Source organism: Daphnia pulex, chromosome 12 (assembly GCF_021134715.1).
Source record: "Daphnia pulex isolate KAP4 chromosome 12, ASM2113471v1".
NCBI classification, from domain to species: domain Eukaryota; kingdom Metazoa; phylum Arthropoda; class Branchiopoda; order Diplostraca; family Daphniidae; genus Daphnia; species Daphnia pulex.
Window position 1 is genome coordinate 6,003,031 of NC_060028.1, and position 12,910 is coordinate 6,015,940.

General features: G+C 46.6%; 1 protein-coding gene and 1 long non-coding RNA gene across 2 annotated transcripts; one reads left to right on the plus strand and one right to left on the minus strand.

Moving 5' to 3' along the window:
* The first annotated feature begins 669 nt into the window (after nucleotides 1–669).
* LOC124209810 lies at nucleotides 670–2,074 on the plus strand. Its single transcript, XR_006881076.1, has 5 exons — nucleotides 670–851; nucleotides 916–1,044; nucleotides 1,171–1,289; nucleotides 1,357–1,486; nucleotides 1,605–2,074. It is a non-coding gene; the product is annotated as an uncharacterized LOC124209810 (long non-coding RNA).
* A 511-nt stretch (nucleotides 2,075–2,585) lies between these two features.
* LOC124209969 lies at nucleotides 2,586–6,209 on the minus strand. Its single transcript, XM_046608221.1, has one exon. The coding sequence runs from the start codon at nucleotides 6,207–6,209 to the stop codon at nucleotides 2,586–2,588; it is 3,624 nt and encodes a 1,207-aa protein (XP_046464177.1).
* Between the last annotated feature and the right edge of the window lie 6,701 nt (nucleotides 6,210–12,910).

Genomic DNA, 12,910 nt, shown 5'->3' on the forward strand with positions numbered 1-12,910 from the left:
GATTGTTGTGAAAAACTTGGCTAAGATAGCGAATGATAATGACGCTTATGGTAGCGTTCTCACAATTCAATCTTAGAATGCAAACAAAATTAATAAGAGACCACTTTCTATTTTATAGAAAACTGCCTCTTACTTCTTACTGACTGATTTCAGAAAATAGAATGCGGTCTCTTACTTTCTTGAAATGCAAAAAAGTCTTCGATTCTGAGAGTGAGGGAAGTGTCTGAGAGAGATTGTGCAATTAAGAAAATTAATTTTATAAAATTTATGAATTGAGTGTTATTCAGATTCAAGTTGGTCAACACGCGTCTTCAGAGATATCTCGTTCGCGCCCACATAGAAAGTAGGGCCTGCTGAACGCCGGGGCCTGAACGTCCATGACCCGTTCGCGCTCGAAGGTTGGAATTTGTCGCCTTCATGGAGGAGAACAGAACATGATTTACGATCTCAAAAACAATACTGGATATGTTGACCATGGATGAAAGGGTAAAATCTTTCCTCTTGGAAAGAGTCCCAGCAGAGGTACAGTACTTAAAAAAAAAAAAAAAACTCGCGTCAGCTGTCCTGAATAATTTCTTGGTCTTGGCACCAGGTGGCCAAATCCTATCTCTCTTTATTTGCCGAAAAGAAGAAGCGGAATTCCCATATTTTACTGTTCTGCATTTTAGTGTCCAATGTTGTTCTCGTTGGCAGTTTGTGGTGTGTCGGCCGCTTCGAACGTCTTGTTTTCTTTTCTGTTTTCAGTGAAGTGTGAAGTTGGAGAAAACTGTGTTAAAGTTGCTGCCTTCACTAATTAACCTTGCTTCTTTCAGCACTGAAATTTTTTTTTTCAAGAAACCTGGTTTGAGTGAGTGAGTAGCTAAACGTCGTGTGTGTGCTTCTAGAACATATTTCATTGTAAACTTTCTATTTCAGTTATTGGACGATATCAAGATAACATTTCAGAACTGCAGACTGCATATAGAGATGAAATTGCAATGTGAAGCAAATGTGGACATTGCTGGCCTCCATGACCAGACTAGCAGGAAAAGTGCCAACACCCCCGTAAGATATTTTAAAGATCTAAATAAATGCATTATTGAACTAAAGTCTTTCAGTACGAAACATTATTGAATTCAACTACATTGCTTTTTGCAATTTGCTTTCAACCCCTTTTTTAAATTTTTCTAGGTTGAGGTTTGCCCCTAAATTGGGATTCATTGTTTGGCGTGCCAGATGTGTGAGAAACTATGCGGGACCTTGAGGCTTCAGGTGGACTGCAGATTATCGATCACACTTCACCTCCTACTGTAAGGGCACTGTTGAGTTTACATCCCTTCTACATTTGCTAAAGCAAATTTCTTTGGGCTATTTCAGATCCACGGTATTTCCCTAAGACACCGCTATGACTATGGCGGGTGTCAAGCCGACGACGGCTCACAACAACAGCCCACAACAACGGCCCACAACAACGGCGATGGCAGAGGAGGCAACAATCACAGCAATGGTAGGACGGTCGTCAAAAGAAATGCGAAAATGTCTTGCGGGCCATCCAGTGGGAACTCGCTCGCTTTTGGAAAAGCCCAACGAACCGGTTAACGACATGTCTTACTTTGAATGCCTAGACACGATCATGGAGAAATCTAAGAGCCTGGGCGATGGCATGACCGGCACCGCTAACAATGCCAACAAAGCGTTGGCGAAGCTGTCAAAGACGTTTCGAATACCATTACTGGACTTGTCGAGGCTGCTCTAACAAGCCACGTACCTAGTCGGCGTCTCTGATCCGTCAAGCGTAGCCGGAGGATCTGGTTTGGTCGATCAAACAGCCTTTGCCAGAGCTTCACAGGTAACGATCCTTGAATATTTTCCATGACAATCAGTGCTTCCACTTCTTGTTTCTGGGATACCCTGTGGTGTTGCCAGAAAACCTTATTTAAAGTTTTTTTTGAGGGAAAACCCCCAAAAAACCCTGGTCATTTCAATGAAAAAAAAAGAAAAAGAAAAGAAATTGAAAAAACAAAACGAATTTCTTTATTGCTTTTTGACTAGTGTTTGACTGAACATTTCCGAATAACATTCTCACATTGAAAAAGTTTTCACATTTTTTGGGAGGTTGTTGGAAGTTAACGGTAAGAACATGTAAAAGGTTAAAAACCCTTCAACATTCCATTTGCAATGGATACATTAGCCTTAACGGACTTAACTTTATCGACAAGTTTTTAGGGATAACGACACTAGAAGCAGAATGATCTTCGTTAGACCATCAATGCTTGATTCGAAGGAGAGAACAAACAGTTAGATTGTGAAGCAGATTACGATGATCGGTTTTGATCAGTTTAAAAGCACTTAATTCCCGTTCAGCTATAACATTGCTGAACGGCATGGAAAACAGAAATTCAATACAAATGCTGAGATTGGGAAATCTAGCGGCTTTCCGTCGATCTTTAAAGACAACACTCTGTTCCAATACGTTTCGGTGTCAAGAACTCTAACCTCATCTTTGGAGTCACAACGCAACAAGATCGGTTCCAAAAGAGAGTGACTCCTCCACTTTCGGTCAGACTGGCTACTTTTCAACTGTTTTTCCAAATTGGGATACTGCCTCATCCGCCTCGTCCGTGGGATACTGCCTCGTCCGCATCTGAGCTGACATAAGTCAGTGGGCGGGAATTGAGCAGTCCTGACACCTCAAACAGGAGCGTCCGAAGAATCTCCTCGCTCGGATTACGCTGACCGTTCAACTCCTTCTCCAGCACGGGGTAGAGCGCTCGCTTGACCGAACGCACCAGTGATTCGTGAGCTCCACCAAAGTGGGTTGTCTGGGCTGGCTGGAACCACCATCGAATCCCGAAAGCTTTGAGCTCCGTCTCCAACGCCGAACTCTCCTTTAGTCTCTCTAGCTCTTCACGTAATAGTCGCTCCGCCCCGGTCAAATTAGTTCCGTTGTCGGAGAACATCTCAGCTGGCTTGCGGTAGATAGAAACGAAGCGGCGCAAAACCAGCAAGAAATCGTTGGCTGATAGAGAGATCGCCACGTCGACGTACACGGCACGCGTCACTAAACACGTAAACAGGACGCCCCATCGCTTGGCCATCCCTCTGTGGTAGGCGATGTCAATGGGGCCGAAATAGTCGACGGAGGTGTAGGTGAACGGAGGCTGATGAGCACCTAGCCGGGCCCTGTGAACGTCCGCCATCATCTGTAGCGCTGCTTTTGGTCGGAAACGCCGACACGCTAGACACTCGTTGCGAGCTCTCTTGACCGCCTCTCTTCCTGCTGTGATCCAGAAATGTTGTCGCACCTGGGCAAGCACCATGTCGGTTCCGGAATGATGAAGCTGCTCATGAAAGGCGTGGATGATTGCTCGCGCTAACAGATGTCGGCCATTCAGAATCGGCGGGTGGAGAACCTCGTACGGTAAATTCGCTCTGCTGAGACGGCCTCCAAGCCGCAACACCTTGTCAGCATCCAGAAAGGGGGTCAAGGGCTGCAAGGGTGATGTAGGGCGAATCACTTTTCCACGCTCCAGTCTGCTTATCTCCTCGGGATAGGTCTCCCTCTGGCACCGTCGGACGAGATCGAGATAGTCATTCTCTAATCTGATGAGAGTAGGCACGTCGCTGGCAGCTATCTTCACCGTCTTCCAGTCGAATGGCACTATTTTCTCCGACACGACATCACTCACATGGGCGCGGGCCCCACGCATTTCCGCCTTCTCCAAGGTCCAGGGGAGGTCTTGCGGCCAGGCCGTCTCCTCTTGATACAAGAAGGGTGGTCCGTCCAACCAACACGCTGGGATTGCCCGGTCATCCAGTTGAGAGCGGGTCGCCGCATCCGCTGGGTTTAGGACTCCCGGGACGAAACGCCACTCTGAAGGGTCCGATAGGGTCTGGATTTCACCGATACGATTGCTCACGTAGACCTGGTAGTCACCAGATAACGCTCGAACCCAGTTGCGCACCGTACTGCTATCGGTCCAGAAACGACGCGCTGCGATCTTCCGGGTCAATGAAGATTCCACAAAACGGGCCAAACGCGCTCCAAGAAGTCCAGCGTTCAGCTCCAACTTGCACACGGACACTGTTTTCAGCGGCGCCAACTTTGTCACGGCCTTGATGAAGCGCACGATCACTCGGTGGTCACGGTAAACATTACGGATAAAACATACGGTGGCGCAGGCCTCCTCAGAGGCGTCCACGAACGTGTCCAGTTCGGTCCGGACGATTCGGTCTTCATCCGGAAAGAGGCAGCGGGCAAATTCCACCGTCTTTAGCTGCTGCATTGTGTCAAAATAGCTCTCCCACCATTCACGGTCCGGTCCAGTCACCGAATCCTCCCATTTCAGGCCTTTCACGCCAAGGTGGCGAAGACGTATCTTGGCCTTAACGGTGATTGGGGCTGCGGCGCCGAGGGGATCAAACAATCCGGCAACTTTCGAAAGGAGGCCGGCACGGGTATAGTTGATCTCTGCCAACCGGACACGAAACCCTAAAACATCAGTGGCGGGCCTCCAGGTGACGCCAAGGACCATCTCGGCGTCGTCAGCGCCAAGGTTGACCGTGTTGACGCCGCTCTCCTTTGGGTCCGGAATCGAAAGCTGCTCCAGCAGGCGTGCATCGTTGGTCACCCAATGGTTCAGGTGGAAGTCGCCACTGCTCAGAGCCTTGTTGACTGCTGTCGCCCGGCGCAATGCCTCGTCAGTGGTCTTGCTGGAATCCAGGTAATCGTCCACGTAGAGGTACCTCCGGATGGCGGCTGCTGCCTCACCCGTGTCTACGGCGGCGTCGTCTGCTGCTCTCCAGGTCGTTCGAATAGCCGTATAGGGCGAACATGAGACACCAAAGGTCACCCGTGTCATCTCACACGTTGTCAATGTTCCGTCCTCTTCCGGCCAGAGGAATCGAAGGTAGCGTCGATCCACGTCGTCTAGTCGGATCCGGCTGAACATGGCTCCTATGTCTGCCAACCACGCCACCTCTCCTTCCCGGAAGTGTAGAATTACCGCTGGCAGCGGATTTTGAAGTGCTGGACCAGGTGTGACGTAATCATTAAGGCTCCTCCCACGGTACTTGGCAGCTGCGTCGAACACCAACCGCAGCTCAGGATGGCCGGCAACCTTGGGTACTGCAAAATGGGGTAGCCAATATCGAGTTGGCCGCTCCTCGACCTCTGTGGTAGACAGCCGCCTTGCATAACCTTCAGCAAAGTTCTTGGCCATCGACTCTCGATAGTGTTTCTCATAGGCTGGATCTCTTGCAAATTTGTTCAAAAGCGGACGAATACGGGAATCAGCTACACTCCGGTTGTCGGGCAGCAATGGAGGCTCTTCATCCTTCCAGAGAATTGGGGCCTGGTAACCCACATCCAGCTTCTTGGTCTCAGCGTCCAGCCTCGCGACTGCCCGTCGATCTTCGGTGGACATTCCGGCACCCTGGTACTCGGTACCGAATGATTCGGTGTCGCAGAACCGTCGTAGTTGTTCCACCAGCTCCGCTGTGATGTGTACGTCTGATGAGGCAAAGGAACGGTGGCAGAGGGCCTCCGTCGTCGATCCTGATCTCAGCACACCAAGGATTGTCCATCCTAGCCTGGTCTTGATAGCTGCTGGCTCGTCGTCGGCTCCAAGTCGATAATCTGTCGGTGTGATGAGAGTTGTATGGTTTAAACCAATCAGGACGTCAATTCTTCCGCCGGAGCTGCGTAGCGGCAGCAAGTCGTTAAGGTGGGTCCAACGGTGGCGAAGCTGCTCCCAATTGTGCACGGGAACTGGCTGTGTCACGGTCTTTAAGGTCGAGCCCTTCAGAGTCACCATGTCACCGAAGGCCGTTTTCAGCTGGAGAAACAATTCTTCTGAATTCGGATGCGTTGAAGCCGCATCAGCTACTCCCTGGATCCGAAGTGTCTGTCGCTCGCCTGAAATCCGTAGCGAACGAACCAATCCCTCACGGATGAAAGTTGTGTTGCTCCCGGCGTCCAACATGACATTGATGGGAACCAGCTCCCCGTCAGCATTCATGGCGTCGAGGCGGATCACACCAAAGGCGATGGTACCGGACGTTGCTCTGGCCGAATGTGAGGTGCCCGTTCTCTCCGGAAGTCCCCGGTCAGTGTGGATCAGAGGGTGGTGGAACGTCTTGCATCCGTCCTTGCCGCATTCTTTCTTGAAACTACAGTTGCCAGCTCCATGTCGTACGCCGAAGCAACAGTAACACAGGCCACGCACCATGATGAAGGTCATTCGTCAGGCCACGGGCATATTCTTGAAGAATTGGCAATCAGCCAACCGATGCTCACCCTCACATTTAAAACAATATGGAGGCTTGGATACTGGTGTCGTTCCTTCACGAGGCGTAGGGGCAGGAGCCCCTCGAGCCGGTCCAGCTCGGTGATTGGTGGAGGCCTGGTGGGCCCGTGAATGCCTCTTCTGATGATGCGGGTTGTTGTCTGGGGTGGCCTTGCTGGATTGTAATAATGCTGTTTACATTGAAGCTATTTTGAATTGCTTCTCTGGTGCTGTTCGGCGGCAATGGAGTATGCATTCTGGTAGGCAGCCGCTCGCGTACATAGCCAGTGGCCAAACTCGTTCATGGTGCGACGCTCCAATCCTCCACGCTGGCCGTCATTCCAGTGCAACCGATCCTGGGGCTGGAGCTTCTGCGTGAGCCGCTCGATCAAATCAGCATGGCCGGTCTCCCCGATCCAAGTGAGATTGAAGAGGTGAGTCCTCACCTTTTCGGCAAATCTACGGAATGTAGCGGGCGTTTGAGGCTCGACTCGATCCAAGGCTTGAAGATGTGCTGCACGGATAACTGCACGGCTGCCACATGTCTCCTTCAAACGTCGGAGAGACTCCTTGTAGGCCAGCTCACCTCCACCTAATCCGTAAACTAAATCGGCCGTCTCTCCCCGTACTTTCCTCTTCAAAATCGCCAGCTTCTCTCCAGGTGCCTTGCCGGTCTGGTGTACGAGTGAGTGAAAGAGGTCGATCCACTCAAACCAATCCAGAGCGCGCCCAGAGTAAACCTCCAAATTAACTCGAACCGATGTATGGCGATGATCACCGGAATAAACGAAGGGCTTCTCTCTTCCACTGCAATAGTTGGTGATCCATTCATCCGGAGCATGAACTCGTGCTACCGGTTTGTACGGGGGTACGGAGATAATCGACTTAAAATCGTCCTTTCGATCTCCATTTAAGTCCTCCTCCTCCCCTAGGTCCTGAACGGACTGCTTTGCTGCCTCCATCTCCTTCAATGCTTCTTCGGCTGCTTTGGCGGCCTCCTCGTAAACCTTCGTGGCGTCTTGGGCTCGTTGTCGGGCTGCGATTACTTCCGGATCTGTAGGATCCCATCCAGGGACGGAAGCTGAATCCCCCTCTCAGCTAGAGATATAAGCAGCCACCTCGTCCGCCACTGCGTCAACATCTCCTCCGTAACGCAGGAATGATTCTTGTTGTTGCTCTCCTTCAGCCTCCTCCAACAGCTCCAATAAACGGTCATTAATCGGGCCGGAATCACCAAGGAGAGTGCGAGCCTCATCCAGGAGGCGCGTGGCTTCACGGCGTGAAAGCTTGTTGGTTATAACTTTCCGCATACGGGTGCAGCATCCGGTTATCTTCAAGCGCAGTACCTTCTGGCGGGCCCTGCATTGGTCGATGGTGAATGCTGCAATATCCTCCGCCATGATGAAAAGGGCTAGAAGAAAGCGAAGGATCAGAGCTAACAGCAACGTAGTGGATGGCAGCTCTGCTCGTCGATGGAGAATCTTCGTCTCCTGGGTTGCCTGCTTAACGGCAGACTCTTAGTCAGTTCAAATGAGGGTAAAATTAGGATCCTGGAACACCGTCTGTCTATAGCTGAACTCCCCAACTTGGTTCTCGTCGAGTAGTCGGCTCTGCTTGACGGGCAAGGATCCTCTTAGCTGGAACTGGTCAGTTCCTTCCAACTTGGTTCTCGTTGGCTTGGTCGGGTCTGCTTAACGGCAGACAATCTTTGTCAAGGCGCCACAGCGCAGGTCAATTCAACGCTGATCAGCGTGGCCGGTCGGTTTTAACGGCAGGCAAATCAAAATCAAATGCTGGAAGGCGTAGGCAGGTCTGCTACAACGCCAGTCGAAGTCGAATCAAAACGCTGAAGGCGTGGGCAGGTCTGCTACAACGCCAGTCGAAGTCGAATCAAATGCTGAACAGCGTAATTCAGAAACGATGCCGGTTCAGCTCCGGCTCGAAGGACCAGATGATAACTCGGTCTGGACAAGTAGTAGTGGACTGTATTTAAAACATTCAATGTCTGTCGTGTAACATCAAGTCACTGTCAGAATCAGAACATCGACACATAATCAGGCATCCATCATCATCAATCCTATTCGAGTAAAAGGGAGTCACTAACAATTCAAGTAAAGCACGAGAGATAAAAATACCTGGGGACCAGTCTTCGATGGGGAAATGGAAATAAGAGTGGTCCGTCCTGGACACACTCATGCACATATAGGGCACAACACACACACAACCTGGGAGTAGCAATAAAACTTAGTGAAGTCGACAGAGAACACACAATGAAGGTAATACATAAAAGAGGAGGTGTGGGAATTGCCACCTTGTCACAAACTGCATGTGTCGACGACGTCTGAGACTGCACGTCAGCACAATTTGGTCACAATACTCAAAACGCGAATACAAGTAATTATCTAAAAGGGAGCACAGACATGGTAAATCAATATTGGTTAGGAATAACATGGTCACAACTAAAAATACCTGTCAGGGCAAGAGTCACTTCAGTTCAGAAAAATTGGAAAGGACGATATCACAAAGAAGATGACTTTGATTGACAGGGGAAAGGGGGAAATAGGGCTAAACAGTGGTCGGACAAGTGGCGCCATTAAAATTAACAAAGGCTAAACAGCATCCGCCGAACCATCCAGCGAAAGTTTTTTGATTGATTCAGGAGCAGCCATCCCAAGATAGACTTTTTCTAGAGGAACGTATTCGGTTGACAAATAAGGATCGATTTTTGTTGGGCTACAATCAACTACATATCTAAAATGCATGAAATTTTGGGCGAAGTCCTTGATAAGACTTGACACTCTTTCTTGCAACAAATGCAGCTTCGGTGAGGCTGATTGAAACAGGGTATTGAACTCGTTAAAACAATGTTAAGCATATTACGTGAATTCTAAAAAAGGGACCGTCATTTCGTTACTTAACATTGTGTGGATCAAGTTATTAGCTGCAGTTGGATCCTCCACTGATTCTACCTGAAAATATAATATTAAGGCTTCTCTCTGCTCGATTTACACAGGCTTCTTCTGAAAGCCATCTTGTTTGGCCTGGTGACAAAATGGTGTGTTCTGCGGCATGAACAAACTCTTGAAACTTTGCGAACTCCCTTTTCCTGGCAGAAATTCGACTGAACTGGTTGTTAATTCCACGCATCACATCCTCCATTTTCTTTGGAAGACGTTTGCATGCGTGCGAAGCACACAAATGTGCAGAATGGGATGAACATGGAACTGTCAACAGATTTGGCATCAATACTTTCAAAAGTATCAGCTGAAAATCCCACAACCCTAACAAAAAATTGGTTAATTGAGAAAAAACGGACAGAATTAAAGGCAATCGCAGTCTACCTTTTAAAAGCTTATAGCAAATTTAGTTAAAATATTAACTACTGCTGAAGTGAGGCCATTTGCTGTTGCATATTGACACTGAACCAGATCCAGGATATCGATAATCAGCTTTTGTTGTAACGAACTCCAATACTTAACCATAACAGCAATTTGTGTCGTTGTAGTGAACATCAGTAGTCTCATCAATGATGATTGAAAAAAAAAATTGTCATGAGCTGTTGGATCAATTCACTTTCTAGATGAGCTCCAATACCTATGAAGATAAACAACATACTTAGTTTAATTTTATTGTTCAAATATAGTATCATTGAATAATAAATAATTCATAAAATAAGTGCTCACCAAATCTTATTATGTTGCTAGCTTTCTGTTTCGCCAATTTCAGTTTTCGTCAGCATTCATCATTGGGAAAACAACATCGTAGAAGAGGAATGAATTTGTCGATTAAACTTAGTGACAAATTGTTTTCCGCAAGAAAAATACACATCCTAGTTGCTTGAATGACAACACTGTTGTCTGAGGAATTGGAACAAGCTTCAGCGTTTTTTTTTCTTTGCTCCTCAATTAAAGTTTCCAAATGCGCCCTTTTTTCATGCTTTGATGTCGCCTTGTGTCTTTTCAGTTCTGATAAGCCAGTTCCTCCTTTGAAATATTCAGAACATGACGTACAGTATGCAACAGGTTTTTTGTTGATACCAACTATTCTTTTTTCTACCATCCTGAGCATTCTGGGTCAGTTAACTATTGGTCCGAAATCTTTGTTTGTATGGCTCATTTTTGTTAGTTTTGGTGGACTTTTTCTTTGGGGGAAACTTTCCTCTTTTCTCGTGAGCTCCATCTTTTGAAGATGAGGAATTTGAATTCCTTTTGATCTTACTACTCGCCTCTTGATTACATACACTTTCGGTGTCAAAGATTTCAACATCAGAATCACAGGATAGAGCTACTGATTCAGATACACTCTTCGATACTGCTGTTTGTTCTGTAGGCATATTACTTTTAGGCTGTAATTTCTCAATTCCAACATAAGGTGATTCAAGTGTAAGGACTTCTGCTCGTTGAGTTGCACATGTTGAGGCTGAAGCACTCTCAGTATTTGATTTTTCACTATCGAGTTCAACTTCAATTATTTGGATGTCTGTACTTACAATATAATAATAGAATCAGAAACTGGTGGCTGGGATGAGGAACTTTTTGCCTTTCTTGTCACCCGATTAAGAAGAGAGCTCATCTTTCATTATCTTCTGTGGTCTAAAAATAATTAATTGAAATGAGACTCGACAGTCGACACACTAAAACTTGATCAGAATTTGACTTGATCGTTTATCCTAACGAACACAGCTTTAGTGAGGCTTATAGAACCGAGAGTTTAACTGTTAAAGACTAACGAGATCCGAGGTCCCAGCAGACAACATTTGAAAATATACCTAATTAGAGGCGAGTTAAAATATACCATGTAAATTAAAAGTGGTGGTGAATTAAAATATACCGTTCCAAACTAGAGATGTCTTTTCATCGCTAAAGGTAACTGAATTCCACCATCGCTGATTTCTGCCAACATATTCTTGCGCGAATGCCAACCTTGCTTGTTTTTGAGCGGGGATGAGGAATTCTTTTACGGCCGCAACTCTTCCGTAGACTCCCGCTTTATTTAATCTCCAGGAAACAGTCGAAAGGGAAATCGGCAATTGGCATGTATCTATAATAAAGATTATGCTAAAAATATGAGAATCGCTGGCCATGTGGCTACAGTGTAGTCACCATAATTATTACAAGATGATGAATTATATTTACCTTTTATTTCTTGCAGCGATGTGATAGGCCGCGCTCTGATAGCTTGAAATATCCGCATGTCTTGCGCTGGAGTGGTTTTCAACGGCCTTCCGGATCCCCCTTTTCGATGAAAGTCCAGGGTTTCTTCATAACGCCTAATCCATTTCCTCACCGTGGTAATATGGCATTGCATTTGAAGCGCAATGTCATTTTTAGAAACATTCCTTTCATGAAGAGTAATTATTGCAGACTTTTGCTGCAAAGACAAGTGGCCACCAGCGGGCAGTTGAAACATGTTTCTCAAATGAATTCTACAAGATAAATGTCGTTCCTCCCACTTCTATTCTTAGATCCTTAGGCTTTAGACTATGTCCCCTAACCTTGTAATGATAGTCGCATATTGTAAGGAATATTACCATTCCCTCCCCTTAAATTCATATCTAGAAAATTACAAAAACCATTTCTCATTTGGTCAACTGCTAAGTCCTTAAAATACTTACCCAGCCCTGCGTAACATGAGCGCTTTAAGGATACCAATGCGACCTTCATCAATTGCTCACCCAGCCTTTTGGTCCCACAGACAATTTTTCCTTTGTTCAGAAAGCTAATTTCTTCCTCATTTCCTTCTAACAATAATCCTGTGAAGACGTCTCCATAGTATAAATGGCCTCGTGGTTTTTAAACAAGTACGAAGTAGAGAAGCGCTTTTCTTTCGCTACGGAACATTCCTGTCGTTCCTGGGACGACGTAATTTTTGTCGACATCCAAATATTCAGGTGAGAGTTGTTTTATTTATTTATTTTCACTGTTTCAATTTTAAATTCCCATTTTTTCATCATCAGTATTCACCAGGCAGGTTACGTGTTTCTCGGGTCCAACAACCGCATGAGTGCACCTAAAAAAACAGTCGGGAGCATCCGCGTTTGGGCCTGGTTTTCTATTCATGGTGCTAGAGAAATCGCCCTCCTTGACGACGATGCAGACATCACAGACCTGGTGGACAACTATCTCGTTGCGAAAGCAGCAGCTCTTTTCGGGATTGGTCCACTCAGGTTCGTGGACGACAGTGGCTGTGCCTTGACAACATCGTCGTTCGAGTGTTTCAAGAAATTGGAGAGCAAAATCAACATTAAAGAAATCAAATGGTCATGCAATTCCAGCCACCTTTCCCCGTTCTTCACTGTATGGCACAGAATAGATAAAACTATTAGAATCCAGCGTTTCCAGCCAGAAGATCCGGTAGAGCTGTGAAACCTGATTGAAATGGTGTGGGGGAGAATGAGCGACAGACCCGTATATTGGAGAGGTGCAATCTTCAATATGCAGAGCAAATTGCGGGTCATCGCTGCTTTACGTGGCGAAAGAATGGAGGGAGAAATGATGGCCAATTACTACAATCAGGTGCCTTATTAGTGTTATTTTTTGTGTTTGTTTATCATGTCGAAGGCGCATTCTGTTTGGTTTTTTGTTTCAGTAACTCGTTTTATTTTAATTTTAAATGAAACATTTGTATTACATGACAACAAGAAA

Excerpts from the sequence above, each read along its gene's own strand:
- LOC124209969 (XM_046608221.1), bottom strand. The coding sequence starts at position 6,209 with ATGGTGCGTGGCCTGTGTTACTGTTGCTTCGGCGTACGACATGGAGCT.